Source organism: Triplophysa dalaica, chromosome 25 (genome assembly GCF_015846415.1).
Source record: "Triplophysa dalaica isolate WHDGS20190420 chromosome 25, ASM1584641v1, whole genome shotgun sequence".
In the NCBI taxonomy this organism is placed as follows: Eukaryota; Metazoa; Chordata; class Actinopteri; order Cypriniformes; family Nemacheilidae; genus Triplophysa; species Triplophysa dalaica.
Window position 1 is genome coordinate 9,196,635 of NC_079566.1, and position 16,920 is coordinate 9,213,554.

Here is a 16,920-nt window from a genome sequence, read left to right on the forward strand (position 1 = left end):
TTCACGGGGCTATGCTGGGGTTACCTGAGAGACAGATGGATATGTCCTGGTTTCGGGAGGGCTGACCAGGAATGCCTTTTTAGTTATAGTTTACATGCAAAGTATAACCGAGAGTTGATCTAAGGAATGCTATCTCAGTTTCTTCACACTTTGAGATTGTGCCAAGTTTGATTTTGCCATGATTGTCAATTATAGAAGTTTCATATCTTCATGTGAAACACAGAGAAAGAGAAAGAATGCGAGTAAGAACATCCGCTAAGAAATATCCAGGAATGTGGTTTCCGCTGTATCATTGAAAAGTATGAGAAAGATTTTATGAGATATGAGATTTAGGTCTACCTGCCCTGCAGCATGCTTGGGGGACTCCCTCTCTCCCTGAAACCACACAAATATTAAGCCACCTGACCTTAACCAATGTGCATTTTACACAATCAGATTTGGGATGTGGAAAACTACAAACCAACACACATGCATGGTGAATTAATATTTTCCTAAAGATTGCAAACATTATTTATCACACATTATTGGAGCCCTAAAGTGATAGTTCACCGAAAAATTAAAATTCTGTCATCATTTACCCACTCTCTTGTCAAATCTGTATGATTTCATCAGAACACCATAGATATTTGGAATAAAATTGACAACCGAACAGCACAGGCAATGTAAAGTTCAATGGGTGCCGGTTACCAACATTCTTCTAAATATCTTCTTATGTGTTCTGCGAAGTCATACAGTTCAAAATGACAAAAGTGTGAGTAAATTCAATTTAATATTAAAATTTGGGGTGTATACTATCCCTTTAATTCATTTAAAAAACACACAAACGTCACACAACAGCGCCCATTCCATTATTTAGTTATGACTTGTGAGTAAAACATTTAACTGAGAGAGAGAGAGATAGCTATACCAATCATTCAGTGGTGAGAAAACGTAGAGGCAAAATATAAACAAACCATCGAATGATTTTGGAAAATCCTTTCACTCTCTGCGTATGACAACCTAAGGAGAAACATAATTCAGGTACAGCCAGAATATGTGTGCGAGGCATGATTTGATGGAGTAACTAATTTATTTTGGGAATGTAGAGAAATATAAAGGGGGTTTTAAAGCCCTTTGAATCCATATTTGTCAGTATATACTGTCTGTAGCGACATACATAAACCAGACATAATGCACTGCTGAAGTGGCAACAGGTGCACCATTCAATGTTTGCCTCTAGGTGTTTGATTTCAAATGGACATCAAAACAAAGACCCGGCTGAAATATGGTTAGCACATCATCTCTCTCTTTTGGCTCCACCACTCCCTCTGTGCGTCTTTTCTCTCTTTCTCTTTGAGCGTGAGAGAGGAAGAGAGAAAACAGCCTGTTTGACTGGTAGAGTGGGTCTCATTCAGAAGCACCAATTTAGCTCACCGTACAATGCGTTTACTTTGTATGTGTGTGAGCGATTGTGTGTATTTTCGTGTGCCCATGCATGCGATAGTTGTTCCATTGTGCTTGAATGCCTAGAAATGAATGAGGTGACATAAAAACCTTTATGGTTCAAATATGTTTGCCTGTATGACGGATTTTCAGATACATATAATTCATATTTTAATATTTTCTTAACATAAATAGCTGCTTTCACAACGAAACACATAATTATACCCTCTCTTGTTCAAATGAAAATTCATTTAGAAGGACAGTTCACCCAAAAATACAAATTCTGTCATTATTACTATCCCTCGAGTTGTTCTAAATCTGTTCTAGTTCTGATTAACACAGAGATAGATATTTGGGAGAATGCTTGTAACCAAACAGTTCTTGGCAACCATTGCCTAAGGAAAAATTATAATTTTATTAAAAAAAAGTTCCCTATAACTGTTTGCTTTCCTAGATTCTTCAAAATATTTATTTTGTGTTCAACAGAACAAAGAAATTTATAAAGCATTTTTTTCTACTAGGGTAGTCAGTGTTGGCCAAAAACTATTACGTTACAAGCATTTTCCCATTGTTTTAATCAAATGAATGTATACAGATTTGGAGCAACTCGAGGGTGATTTCATGGAGACAAAATTTTTGGGTGAACTGTCCCTTTAAGTCATTTAAGTGATTTAAAACATCATTGGCAGCTGTTTACTTTCATCTTTCCTAACCCTGATCATTGTGTGATGTTATGATGTCAAAGTTCAGGCACGAAAATGCGTCAGTTTTAGAAAACCACCAGCAGATGGCACTGTTCACATGTACTCGGCAGCTCTAAAACGGGCAAAATCACAAAAACGAACAAAAACAACTTAAGCTTGTGTTCTTTTGGATTCTTATCAGAGTTGTTTAAAATCTCAGCTTGGACTAGTTAGTCTTGCGTGCATTCACGAACAAGTGTGTTATCAAAAAGAGGCACGAGATGAAAGAAGTCATTGGCTACAGCGTAATGATGTGGAACATCAAACTCACAGATTGCTTAGTTTCTTTCTTTCTCTCCCCCCTTTACTTCTCTTTTGGTGTAAAGGTTTTAATTGTCTCCAGATGTGACCCCACTCGCTGGTAATGCTCATTTGTGACTGACTGCTGCAAAGTTTTAGTTGATTTCTTCCATGCCTTATTTACTGCAGTTACAGTGATGGTGGTAAAACTTATCACCAAAACTTCCTGAAACAAATTCACGCCGCAGTATGAGAGAAATGTGTTTCAACACTTATAGCGTAAAATGTGTGAGGCTTTCTGAGAGAATGCATGTGTGTGTATACAGACATGTATTCTTAGGGGGTTACTTCTACCCTGATACATTCCAGCTAAACCGTGGGGTTCGGCTCAAGCAAGAGATCCAGATGCTGGAGATAACCACATACTGCACAACATTTGGATTAAAGTGACAAAAATGTATTCTCAGATGTTTGTTAATCACAATAGGATTAATGTAGTCAAATCACAGACAGACAGATACTTTGTAAAGGGCAGCGGGGAGTTCATGTCTGTATAGCAGATCGGGGTTAAAGAACTTAATGACCCAACCAGCTGTTGCTCATGTCAACCCCTTAAATCTCCTTTTCTGCCTCACTTATTGGACCCCTTTTTGTCTCGTTCTCACAACATCTTCTGCAGACAGGCAGAAATGAAAATGAATTTACACATGTATTTATCACAGTGAAAGACACACAAACTTGTTATAGTTATATTTACGTGAGTTTTGATCTTGCGTCTGGTTTGTGTGAATAAATGATGGCGCGTGAATGATGTACTTTCATGCCAAGCTGTTGTTCATCAATAAGGCAACCACATGTGTTTCGAATAGGCAACCCCCTGCTGTCTCTGAGGAGACCGTTACTAGGAGACATACCCCATTAGAGAGACTGACAAGAGATGTGTTTGTGTGTGCTTACATGTGTTTGTGCTGTGAGCTGTACTAGCATTGTGCAACGGATATTATTTGTGTTTCTGGTATGTTTGACTTTGTGTGTGATCATTTTACAGCACATTACATAAAAAATGACTATTCTAATACAGAGAGAGCTCATGATGAATACTCCCCCTTTGTGAGCTATACGATCCACTGTAGTCTCACAACAAGTTCTCGGTTACCTCTTTATCACAGTCTGATCTGCTTTTTTCACTTTAGCTGTTCGCTCTCTCTGCTTTGCAAATTGACCATGTTCCCACCATTCCGCATATCTTTTGCACTTTCTGTGCTCTGCCACAGCTAAATTTGATGGCATATGTTTCATTGACACTTGAATTTCGAGTTCAAAACGTATACATGTATGCACTGTTTTTTCATCTGTGGCTTTGCATGCTTCAGCTGGCAAATTCATAGAAAGGCTGGACAGGAAATGACCCTCAGGGTTGTGGGGGTTCCTTAATGGATACACATACACATGCAAAGACTTCCACGAACAAAGATGCACGTATTTGTCATTCCACAGTTTGCCAAGCCATTAAACAGCAAATGTTTCAATCAGTTCATGGAATCCCATATTTGCTTTCAATTGTTTTGTCAACATCCTCTGTTTGTGCAGTAAGGCATTTTCTCCGCTCTATGCTACACTCCTCCTCCATACCGCCTCTCGGTGTTCTTACCTAGGAAATATAAAACATCTGGACTTTTCAACTTGGATGTTATTTAGCGTGTTGGATTTTAGAACACGAATGAAAAATTAAATAACTCCACTAATGTTTCTTTGCCAAGCCATTTGTTCACGTCAACTTCACGTTTTTGAAACTGGGGCTTTTGTACTTGAGTGATGTCAGCCCACCCGCCCAAGAGAGCACGCTCCACACTGCTTCCCACGACCTGGCACAAGGCCTGAGACTAAAAAAATCTTTCTTTACTTTTCTATTTTCGCCTCCCTGCTGATGCTTTTTAAACAAGCAGTGGAGTCCTGGACCAAGCCCCCAGGGGACCTTCTTGAGAATGAACGTCTGCTTTTTCTATGCCGGATTGTATGTGTGTCTGTGTTCAGCAACTACACTGTCCACATCTGGAGTGAAGAGGGGAGGGGTGGTCCATAACTCTGAGATAGGCTATGGTGTGTTTGTGTGTGTGTAATCTGCAACAGATGACTGTCGGGGGGATGAGAGGATCTGACGAAGGCAAATGTTTCCTCGGTCGAAGCCACAGCCTCGGTCTGCCTGGACAATTAAATACGATGCAATTGTGCTTTAACTAAGTGCAACCTAAATGTCTTTCATCAGAGGGCGTTGGATCCGTAATGCTTGTATTACGTCTTCATTTCCACCCAAGGAAGAATTTGGCGAAACTTGACTGCAGCAAAGGAATGCACTGATTGGATTAAAGTGTTGCTTGCGCTCCGTCGGAATGGCATACTGGTTTTTCTGTAGCTTTCTTTTGTCCTGCGGCGGAGCGCTGATTTTTCTCGCGCCTGTCTGCACCGTTTGTCCGGAGCCATGCGACTGCCAGCACGCGCAGCATATCGTTTGCGCAAACCGGGGTCTGCGCGCTGTGCCCAAAGCGCCGCACGTAGAGCGCGCGGGCGACGTTCGCGTTCTCGGCCTCGCGGGAAACTTCATTCACAATCTCAGCGCGTTTGACTTCGTGCGCTACAGCAACCTTATGAGGCTCAATCTCCAGTTCAACCAAATAAGGAATATACACCCGAAAGCATTCGAGAAACTTTCCAAACTGGAGGAATTATATCTGGGGAACAACTTGATCTCGACAATACAACCTGGAACTTTACAGTCATTGAAAAAACTAACAATCTTATACAGTAATAGTAATGAAATCAAAGATGTGTTTCCTGAATCTTTTAGTCATTTAAATAGTCTTGTCAAACTAAGACTTGACGGAAATGCTATAGAAGTCTTAAAAGAGTCTGTCTTTAAAGGTATGACGAATGTAATGTTTCTGCACTTGGAATCAAACCAGCTTCGCCATATTGACAGAAATGCATTCACACGACTGAATAAACTGCAGTTTTTAAATTTGTCAGACAATAAACAAACTGAGCTGCGTGATATTTCCATGTTTTCCCACCTGAAGTCATTGGTGACTCTTCTGCTCGCAGACAACAAACTAAGATACGTTGGCAATCACGTCTTTCAGAACTTAAAAAGGCTCACCAAGCTATCACTAAGCCATAATAAGATATCAAAGTTAGACAGCGAGGCGTTCAAAGGGCTCCTGAAGGTCAAAGAGTTGACGATTGACAGAAACGAGCTGACAGAGATACCTGTTGGCCTACTGGATCCACTGGAGCGCATTGAACACCTCGACTTGAGTGACAATCTCATAACCCGACTGGACCCCGGGGCTTTGAACCTCTTATCACATTTGAAAACCTTAAAATTGAAAAACAACCGTCTCACGAATCTCGCCGGTGGTATTTTTGCCACCAACGGGGTTCTGTTTCATGTGGACCTTAATGGGAATAATTGGACGTGCGACTGCCGGATGGAAAAACTCAAGAGTTGGATGACGGAAGCGCATTCTCAGGGAAAGCTGTTGAGCGTGCTTGTGCGTTGCCATGACCCCCCTGTTTTGGCGGGAAAATATTTGGACTACGTTAATAATTCTCAGCTGGGTAATCTGAGTGGTTTTTGCGAGTCTGAACATCTCTCCCCAAAACCTATGGAGAGCCGTGGACCAGTGGTTAAGTCATCGATTCTCAAGGAGAAGAGAGAGGGGGAGAGGAAAACAGTGATACGGGGTGATGAAGGGCCTGCGACGACCGTGGAGAGAAAAAAGAGGAGGAAAACGACTAACACAAGGACTCGAATCCCAAATGGGGAGTTTGGGAATCTTATGAAAACGGAGAATAGCTCATCGTTGGCAAATAACACTGATTTGTTTACTACCAAGCCCACGTTTGTGACAAGCCATAGTCTGCACAACCACAGCAACAAACAAGAGGTAGTGACACACTTGCCATTCGCTTTGGCACCACAAGAACAGTTCAACCTCCCCTTACAAGACAAAGCAAAGCATCATGACTTAAAAGCAGCAGCGATCACAGATGCCTGTCAGTTTAACCGTTACTCTATCCTGAACATCAGCATAGAAGATGTCACCCCCGATACAGCCACAGTGCGCTGGAGCACGGTTCCTGACACAAGTCTATTTAACAGGAAAGAACTTACGTTCCGTGTTTTATTCGACCGCTTCGGGCACGCTTTTCGTTTCCCACGCTACGTATACACGGACGGATCTGACAGGGCAGTGACCCTCCAGGAGCTATGTCCAGACTCCACCTACATCACCTGTGTGGAGAGCGTAGTGGGCGGGGCTTTGTGCCAGGTAGCTCCCAGAGATCATTGCACTGGATTTGTAACACTTTCCCCCTCGGTGACAAGTGAGGTCAATATACAGCTCATCACAGTCATAGCTCTGGCAGTCAATGCCCTGCTACTCCTTCTGGTGGGCGGAGTCTGGCTGGGGCGTGTTGTGAAGAAGAGGATCAAAAGTAGGAAGTCATCTTCACATGCTCATGTGCGTCACATGTACTCTACCAGACATCCGTTTCGTTCTACTGTGGCCACTACCTGTGTGTCTTCTGAATTCAGCGGTTACCAGAGTGGCAGGCAGTTGGCTGAAGAAGGTGATCTCATCCAGTTCCCTGGTGAACGTTTTTTTGACAACAATCCTGCACGAAGAGATGATGATGTCATAATGCTCAGATACTCAGATTAGATCAAGTGGCCTTGTGTGTGCACATACAGTTTTGGGAAAAATAATTTTGACACTATGAGTACCACAATATTATAATCATTAAAATGTGGTACTGAAAGTCAAACAGAGGAAGTGATCTCTCATTTTCTCTTATTGTGTGTGAAATCTCCAGATCAATATAACATTGTTTAATGGCTTGCTTTATATATTTCTTCTGTAAGGTTTAAACAAATCCTTGACTTTGGAATGAATGTATTTATGTTTTTGTTAAGAATATTATAACTGTTTAACTCTGTGCAGATATACTGAAATATCAGGCATGTATGATGGGTTCAAGCACAAAAAAACACATGTTCAAATTTCAGTTAACTAGTTAACGTCTATCATTTTTTTACATGCAAAGTGAATAATAACGATATTTTGTTTGTAATGGTTCACATATGTTTTTATTTTGTAATGATGCCCTGAACTCAACCTATCCTTGTACGAAAACGCCAATTTTACATCTTACCAGAAGAGGGCGCAATAAACCACGTTTTCAAACAGCTGACACGCCTTATTACTTGATGAATCATTTCTATTTCTATTATTCTAGTTTTACTAAAATAATCTAGAAATAATTCGAATAGTTGCAGAAAGTAATGAAAGGACACATATGTTTAGCAATTTCTTTTTTCAAAAAGTTTAGAATGAACCATGTAAAGAGGCAGAAACCACATAGTAAGTGCTTTTAATTAAAAATGGCCACAAATGTGTACAAAAATAGATAACATTTTCAGAAAACTGTACATGCATAATGCAGTTAAAACCTGCAGCATTTACAAACATTTCTACATTTCCAGGTTCATAATTACATACTCCACAATGAATAGCCATTTGTCAATGCTTTATAAAGCATTTATGAGAAGAGATCTTGCACATAATTTCCAGGTAATGGCAGTATTGAAATTTTGATTGTCATCAAGCTGGCTATTTTGCTATGTAGTTAGTAACAGAGGACTCATTGAAAGTTGGACAAAATGTAGGCTAGTTGATGCATTTCTGTTATTTATAGATGTTTTTTCTATATTAAAGGATGTATTGCTCTATATTAAAGGATCTATTTTTATTTGCATGTAATGCATCTTTGTTAGTATGTTGAATCCAAAAATCACTTGTAATGTTCTCAGTACTTTCAGGTAGTGTGATACCTAATATTTAAAAAAAACTTTGACAGTATTTACAATAACAACATACTTACATCATCAAACATTTATAAAACTAGAGATTTATATTTACAAGTAGCCCTGATTCAATAACTTCCACTCGACCCTGCAGTTATAGTTATAGAACGTAGCGCACACAGATGTCCCTGAAGCGAAGGATTTAAACGAAAAGTGGCCAAGAGAGACACACATACACACACCTCACACACACACTCCAGGAGTGAAATATTTGATAAGTCTCCCTGAGAAAGATCAGCTTAAACAAACATGGAGGATTTTTGAAAACATTTTTGAGACACAGTGACATGAAAAGAGTGAGAAACTTGAAAAAAATGTATCCAAATTCAGTGAGAGAAAAAGGCCAGTTTGTTTTCCACCACGCCAATTCATCACAGATCAAAGATCAAACCTCTGGAAACATACAGCTGACCCTCAGCTTATTACCTGAGATGTCAAGGCTCAGAAATATAAACAGACACATGATATGTGACCCTGTCTGTGAAATGCAGACTAAAGTATTAAAATCAAATTACGAGATTACGAAAATTAAAGTAGTCATAGCCAAAAAACTATATTAACTAAATAAAATATTTTATAATAATTTAAGTGATTTTTGGGGGGATGGAACATATAAAATGTATTCAATTTAAAAAAAATCCCACTCAGTCAATATTAAAGACATAGAGATGATATTTTGACAGAATGTTCTCTTCATGTAGAATAATTGTATGTAATTTTAAAAAATGACTTTAGCTGGGGTTTCACAGGCTGGGTCACATATGTGTTCATTTTCGTTAATTCAGTAAATCAAAGTCTCAGTTCTCAGATTGAAGATTTTGCCGATCATTTATGCTTTCGCTCACACCCTACCCACATGTCTTTCAAGATGTGTGCATTTTTTAAAATGTTTGTGTGTTGTGAATAGTGAGATGAGTGTGTGGTGGGGTCGAGCTTGATGTTGAGATGCTGTTGTGTTGGATGGCATGTTGCTGGACAGGACTTCCTGTTGGGCTACCTATTCCACCTAAACATGAATAATTATAGAAATAATCCAAATGAAGACTTTATGGTTGAAACGATATAAAATATAATGTGTAAGGAGAGCAGAGCAAATGATTCTTACTGACTCTGTGTTTCTCGTTGTCTCACGGAGACAGGACAATCTTCATGTGCAAGCAGAATTTGCTTCAGCTGAGTGACTTCTGTCCTGAGGGACGTCACTTCATTCTGAAATGCCAAAAGAAATGTCAGGAAATGCATGAACCTGCCATGTACTAAATCACATGCGTTTATTTGTACCTGTAGCTGTAAGTTAGTGTGAGTGAGCTCCTCCGCTTTCCTCTCCAGCGACGACACCCAGACCTTTCTTTTCTGTCTGCACCGCGTAGCAGCAGCTCTGTTTCTCTCCAAAAACTTCTGTCTGCGCTCATCGGGGTCGTCTCCTGCTGTCCGTCTGCGTCTTCCTCCGGTGGCTGGTGGGGAAGATTGTGGGCAGTGTGTCTGTTTTGATGCAAAAGACATCAATAAGACACAAACAACCTTAGTTATGATGAATAACATAAATGATTGTGGCTGTCATTACCTGTGCAAGGATTGGCTGATGTGAAAGGGGAGGGGGACTCTGTTGGGAGGAGCCAGGATGCAAGTGCACCGGTGGAGAGTGATGCGCGTGGCTCTGATGTGACTGGTCTTGGCTTTGATGTTGATGTGTAAGTCTTTGTGGTGATAGGCTGTGGCAGTGCGGCTGGTATGCGTGATGGTGAGTTGCGGATTGTAAGTGTGACATCTGCTGCTGTCGTGATGACATCACCTCCATCATGTGGGAAAGAGGATTCTGACAGCCATTGGAAACTGCAGGTTGGCCGTGGCTTGGTATGACCTTTGAACTCTAAAGGATTACATAGTTGGAGAGATGAATCTATTTGATCACAGACACTCAAGCACACAAATATACACATAAGCTTATTGAAAAGGAAAACGTTGCTAAAAGGGAGGTCTGTTTTGCCAACTTTTCGAAGGCTACAATCTGCCATGTGTTCTGCTTCTAAAGTTTCCAGTGCGGTGATTGTTTGCGATGGTACGATTACTTGTCAATTGTTTTTCAAAACATGCATGAATCTACAAAGAGTCCTTTGAAATGTCAGATGATAACCAGGTCAACCTAAAGCCTTTGAAATTCTATCTCATTCGCCTTCACCTTTAGAAAATCTTCTGCATGTTTATACGTGTGCGTGTACATTTCCAACATGATAGATCTTCTGACGAATGCGGCTTTCTAATTGGTTAAACCCCAACGCTGCCTATTTTGCATGTGTATGTACGCAAGAGTGTGTGAATTGGATAATTCAATCAAGATGTCTATTTTAGTTAAAGAGCACTTTGGGATAAGTAACCCCTTTCTGACGTGTAATGTTTCTATAGAGACATCATAATCCTGTAACCATGGAGTCAAACAAAGTGAGAAAGTATTGGAGGCAGTACCTGAAGGGAGGGGCATGGGCCTGAGTGCGTCGGGCCTGGTATGCCAATTATACTGGAGTTCATAGACAGCTGTGCCTCCAACTATTATTTCAATAATAACAAAAATAAAATTCTTGATCAATAATAAAGTGAACGCTATAAGATGAGATTCTGTGCAGTTATAATTAAAGTGATGGAGACCGTTTTTAGGGTAATGTGTTATTTCAGTTAGCTCTAATTAGCATCAGTGAAAATATTTGTTATAAGAAAGAGAGAGGGAGAGTGCTTGCAATGCTGCCCTTACATTCATTGCTGATGTCCCAGGAATTGTGTTAGCCACAGAATGTGTCTGCCTACTGTGTAGACAGCTTGGTGCTGATCTAAAATCAGTCAACGGGATACATAGATACATAAGACATAAACTCTATACAAACAGTGTAAAAATAAGGATTATATTGCATAAGCTGCACTGAGAAGTAATGGGGTTAGGAGCTAGACCCTGAGCAGAGTATATCTGTAACTTCAAGAGCAGAAAACAGAAACAGAAAATTTCAGGAAAAAGACAGCAATAATGGTTAAGGTCTACATTGAACATTATTGTTTTATTTCTAAGGGGTGTCACAACATACCGATATCGCTAATAACCGTGATATTAAAAACATTGATTATCAATAAGTTGTTAATTCAAACATATCGTAATATCTGTTCGGCACATTTAAAATGTTGGCTTAGAGTGTGATACATTGACCAAATAAAAAACGAAGCACAAAATAAAGATACATTTGCATTTTAAAAACTGTTTAAGATATTGTGATAGTATTTTTACAGTTAATTCATTTAGCCACAATAACAGTGTAGTGAAAATCTTATAGTCCTAGTATGAATGTAAGCATTAGTTATGGTAAAACTCACTTTTTGTTAGACGTTGAGTAAGTGGCTGTACATTGAGACTGGGGCTGTGAGCTGTGTGTGTGGAGCTGATTCTGGTTCAGATGGGCCAGAGCGCACTGCTGATGTTGAAACGGATGATGTTGACCCTGTGATGGTTGTGTCTGACATGATGCATGCACAGGAAAGTTCTATAAACAAGAGAATATTTAAAATATTTTGTAGAAATTCTACTACCCCATTTCTACAACCCTGCTTCTTTCTCTCACCGGTTTGATGCCCTCTACCTCATGTGACTGGTTAAGCTCCAGGTCAGTGAAGAGACCGACTTCCTCACAGTCCCGTAAGAAGCGGGTCGGAGTTGGAGTCTGATCTGTATGTAAAAAACGAAGACATCATTTTTTAATATATGCAATAGTGAAACCATGTCTGTTCTTCTGTGCCTTAATCACTATTGTATGAATATATAGGGCTTTGATTTTTTGTGTATAAATATTAGAGTTCTGGAGTTGAAAGTCATTGAAAATAGAATATGACATATGAATATAATGATATATTACTAATACTTATACTAAACTGTAGGTTTATTTATTGAAGATTTAGATTTAAATGTGAGTTAACCACACACATATGAATATTTATAAGATATGTCGATATAGAATATAGACTAAACACATGTAAACCGAGTAGGCCAAAGAGTTTTCCCAAGGTCATATTGTGAAAACTTGAGATCAGTAGATCGGTATCAAATAACCTTTCAGGCATTTTAAACAAATGCAGAAAAAACAGCCTTCTTCTCAATGTCATGGGAAGAAGTTGTCTAAAGTACTAAACTATCTTCTGACATGCTGAAAAAAATGTTAGAAATTAACCCTGTTTCATGAACATGAGCCTGATTTTGCTCTTGTTGTTTTGGTAATTTAAAGGTAGTCTAAACGAAGTTGTTTTTACAGGGCCACTATGAAAGGGGTCGGAGGGTGAAGTCCTTCTTTTGTTTTTTATGGAAATGTGTCTGTCGCTGCAATGATGGCTCACAGACCCCAAAGGGTCAAAGGTCGGGCCAATGTTTATATGTCAGTCTTTGTGTTTCCAGGGTAACAGACATTGTCTAAATCCTAAATTAGGAGAGATGGAGAGCATGATCGATCATGACATACACATACACATTCTTACGTTTACACAAGCACTTATATCACTTATTAACCATAATTGATCCTCACTTACGAACCACAAATTCAAACCCTTTAACACTCTCGACAAACTGTATTATAAGTATCGTTTTTAAGACACAGACTTTAAATAACAGGGTAATGGTTAAACGTCTTTAACCTTTTTCAGGCTTGTGATGTATGGAGAGATCAAGCAGGGCCCCCCTCATGTACAAACTGTTACGATTATAGTGCACTTACAGTATAGGGATAGTTTTCTTTCATCATTAACTCACCCCCTGTCATTCCAGATGCCATTCTTCTACAGAACACAAAAGGTATTTTGAATAATAAGGGTAACCAAACAACATTGTCCCCTTTTTGGCTTTCCTTAAGGACCACTCAGACATTTCTCAAAATATCTTTGTGTGTCACAGGAGGAAGAGTCATATACAAGTTTTTGAATGACATGGATGAATTAATTTTGAATTTCTATTTTGGGGTGAACTATCGCTTTAACCTAGTCTCAAGTGTTTTAGCTTAATGTAGGCCTATATGCAATGTATGTTAAATTGTAATTACACGGCACTGTATGCATGTTATTGTATTACTAGTTGACGTTAACCTACCTGAAAGCATATTGTCACACTTAATAGAAGGAAATTTGAGGGTCATCTCATGTTTGTGTCTGTGGATAATAAGGTGATCTTCTCTTTGGAATCGCTATGAGAACAAAAATAAAACAAGGTGGGCAATTTCTTGGCATGTTTGATATTAAATAATATAATAACAGTCTAATAAAAGTTTCAGACAGTAACGTTTGTGATAGCATATGTAAACCATTATAATTAGGCAACAGTGATAACAGACAAAACTGAATATCAAAAGACAAACAGGCTTGACTTACCTGGCAGCATCCAGGAGCAGTGCATACATATGACCTTTCCTGATCAACATTCATCACTGAGACCTAAAAACTAAACATAAACACGAAACATACTTTAATAGACTTCTTCTGTTCTCTATAATTTGTTCGCATTTCCCTGCTTGAGTATCTGATATATATTTCTTGTTGTCTGCGTCAGTCTCTCTCTCACAGTCATGCATATTAATAACATAATATCAAACAAATGCAATTAACACCTTCAAAGATTCAGAAAAAAAACAATCGTGGTAAATATTATTTAAAAAAATTGACGTCAAGGGGTAATTCAAATGATTTTACTGCTTAACTTGTACTCGGATGTCACATCATTATGTCACAGTCTCGCCCAATAAAAAACCCAGTCTCATAGCGTGAGCGTTCCTCTGATCACACTGACGTCATCCCAGTCATGACATCATCATCATCATTGAGTTCAGCCGGGGCGATAGTTTGAATTGGCAAGAAGAGTTAACGGGGCGCCCGCTGATAACGTTTACGGTGCTAAATCACGCTGTCTAACTGGCCTGCAGAATGACGTAATGGCGAAACCGAAGGACTCACGCGGTGCCGAGAATTTTACCAACACAAACACCTGAGACCACAAACTCGAACCCGAGGCGATTCTAGTGTGTCAGCTCAAAGAAAAAAATGTTAAAGTTGACTGAATCACCGTCAACTTTGGAGCACGCTTTTCTGCTTTAACTGGCAGATATCACGCATTGTCCCAGTCGGGAGAAAACCTTTTCACTTATCCAAACAAACGCAGACACACAACCCAAAACACACACGAATTCATACACGTGCGCGGCTTGCAATGAAAAATAGATAAAAAATGCTGATAGCCCTTGAACCACAAGCTGTCAAACACACTAAGCGTGTTGACAAAAAAAGAGTAAGCGCGCTTTTTACAATGGCAGTTCACATATCTAAAACCTTTTTTTGTGTTCTCATCCTCTTTTTGAGTGTTTGCTTGGTGCTGTCACACACCCTCAAACAAACACTAAACGCTTATAAACATCTCAGTAGAAAACCGGCACTTTGACACATAATAACTTGACATAACATCAAATCCCACAACACTCTATAAGACACTCTGCTCGTGTTCTCAAACTGTGCGTACGAGCGCGAGTGTAAAAAAAGCAGTAATACTAACTTACCCAAATGCACGCAGACTGAGACTAGCGACGCACCTCGCGCTCGGACTAAGCACGCTGAAGTGAAACGCGATTACAATATGATCTATTTACAGAAGCATTACATCACCCCGCGGTGACGTCACGTGGGATTCCTGAACTTCTAAATCATTGCGGTCCGCTTTTTAAAAAGGGGAGGGGTTTTCAGACCGCGCGCCCACGCCCACCTAAGCACGTTGTGGGCGTTCGATTCGTTCATTGGCGCGCTGAGCAAGAGAGTGGAAAAGGAGGCGGGGCTTCGCTCGATGTATGCTGCGCCAACAGCTGTCAGGAGCTGTGCGCGGGACGGTCCCGATTAGCGAATGGTGTGTGTAAATAGAAAGAAGAGACGGAGGAGGACGGGACAAGTGTGAGCGTGTTAGCACTTGACTTGACTTACAGTCAGGATCAATGACACAAACAGTTAAGGTGCAGGGTCGAGGTTACGTCCATAAACCTATACTGAAGGCAACTGGCCTATACATTACGTAAAGAAATATTGTAAAAACCCATCCAGGACTTAGGAGATGCCATGTTTGAGGATATTAAACTACTAATTTAGTATTTTGTTATTGTAGATTTATTTAGGGGTGCAGTGGAAAACAGGTGGAATGAAAAAGATAGGTCTGAGAAATTGAATTTGACATGAATGAAAATAAATAAATGTCCTAATTATGACTTAAGCAAAGATTTCTGCGTTCTATAATTAAGAATAACCTGCCATTGAAACACAGATGTCTATAGCAGAAGTTATGAAACTGGACATATAGAGTAATGTAATATGAAAAATTTCAGAATTTGACAGATTGACACCTTTTAATATTGCCTTTTTGTGAGTTTGGGTCTGTGCATTTAATGTAAGAGGTGAGTCGGATGGTTCATAACGGAGTGGTCCTTTTGTTAAATGCAAAAGTGGTTGTGGGAGGGATTTGAGAGAGAATGATTCATTAGTCTGATCCAACTCTGAATGCTAGTAGATGTTTCCTCAGCAACCCAAAAAAACAGGAAGTGTTGATGTCACATCAGGCCCCAGCCTTAGTTGACTCCTACGTCTTTGAGCATGAATCATCCACACACATACACAGACAATACACCAGAGGGCATGTACCCACAAGTCTCAAATGACATCATCCACGCTCCTCTCATGATATAATTAAAGGAACTGTGTTAAGTCCTTTACCACCTAAAGAATACACAGTGAATGTGATGACCGTTTTTTAATTGACTGTATCTGAATGACAGTCTATTTAAAAAATGAAACTAATCTGAAACTAGATCTGTGATGTTGTTTAATCAAATGAGCTGACCTGGCATGTTCTCATATTTACTAGCATCTGGCATTGACCGCTCGGATCTGTCTAGTGTGAGGCAGATGGTTGTATTTATTAACATCTGGCAAGCTTTTCCTAATGGAACTGAAACGTTGTCTGTGAGCTTGTGTGAGCTTTTATGTAGTTTGATTCGTACATAAGCTCACATCTCTGTATGTTCTGTATGTTTCTACATACCAGTTGTCAGTACTTCCTTGCTATGGAAAATATTTAGCCATTTACTTATCTATCACTTATTTACACAGACCAAGGGCAGAGGACGTTTATAACATGAAGATTTAACGGTTGATTAACAAGCGATGGTCAGCACATGGACGCTGTCACAAGCTTATCAAATAGAAATTCCTGTTGCTCTCTGTAAACACAGCACATGTGTCCGTCTCTTAGTCGTTGTCATATTTCAGAATAGGTGGGAAGGCGACAATTTCTTGATCAGTTTAGAATTTCGAGATATGTCATCATGATGCTATCACATACCCGTGTCTACTTTCGTGCAAACAGGGCCATATGTAGTAACATAATAACACTGTCAGTCATTGTGTATTCTTAATTACTTACCCTCCATAGTAACTTATAACACCTCTTTATCCTAAATAGGATCTTGGGGTTGGGGGCGGACAGCCTAAACATCCCAGGTCAGATGATGATATGGGACCCTATTTTTCTTGGCAGCAACCCTGCTAATT

At 39.6% G+C, this 16,920-nt stretch overlaps 2 protein-coding genes across 4 annotated transcripts; one reads left to right on the forward strand and one right to left on the reverse strand.

The window, feature by feature from the left end:
- Positions 1-4,397: 4,397 nt before the first annotated feature.
- On the forward strand, positions 4,398-7,655 carry tril (TLR4 interactor with leucine-rich repeats). Its single transcript, XM_056741992.1, has one exon. It carries the CDS (start codon positions 4,796-4,798, stop codon positions 7,124-7,126), a length of 2,331 nt encoding a protein of 776 aa, XP_056597970.1. The 5' UTR covers positions 4,398-4,795; the 3' UTR covers positions 7,127-7,655.
- A 163-nt stretch (positions 7,656-7,818) lies between these two features.
- creb5a (cAMP responsive element binding protein 5a) lies at positions 7,819-16,899 on the reverse strand. 3 transcript variants are annotated; one of them, XM_056741994.1, is made up of 11 exons: positions 16,793-16,899; positions 13,714-13,783; positions 13,436-13,529; positions 11,928-12,031; positions 11,683-11,849; positions 11,075-11,150; positions 10,792-10,872; positions 9,893-10,198; positions 9,610-9,810; positions 9,438-9,537; positions 7,819-9,334 (listed from the first exon to the last, which is right to left on the reverse strand). In XM_056741994.1, the coding sequence occupies exons 2-11, from the start codon at positions 13,765-13,767 to the stop codon at positions 9,210-9,212; spliced, it is 1,308 nt and encodes a 435-aa protein (XP_056597972.1). In that variant the 5' UTR covers positions 13,768-13,783; positions 16,793-16,899; the 3' UTR covers positions 7,819-9,209. The 3 variants fall into 3 exon arrangements, with proteins under 3 accessions (XP_056597972.1, XP_056597971.1, XP_056597973.1); XM_056741993.1 differs by lacking the exon at positions 16,793-16,899 and adding an exon at positions 14,889-15,006; XM_056741995.1 differs by lacking the exon at positions 16,793-16,899 and adding an exon at positions 14,889-15,006 and having other exon boundaries at positions 9,188-9,334; positions 9,434-9,537.
- Between the last annotated feature and the right edge of the window lie 21 nt (positions 16,900-16,920).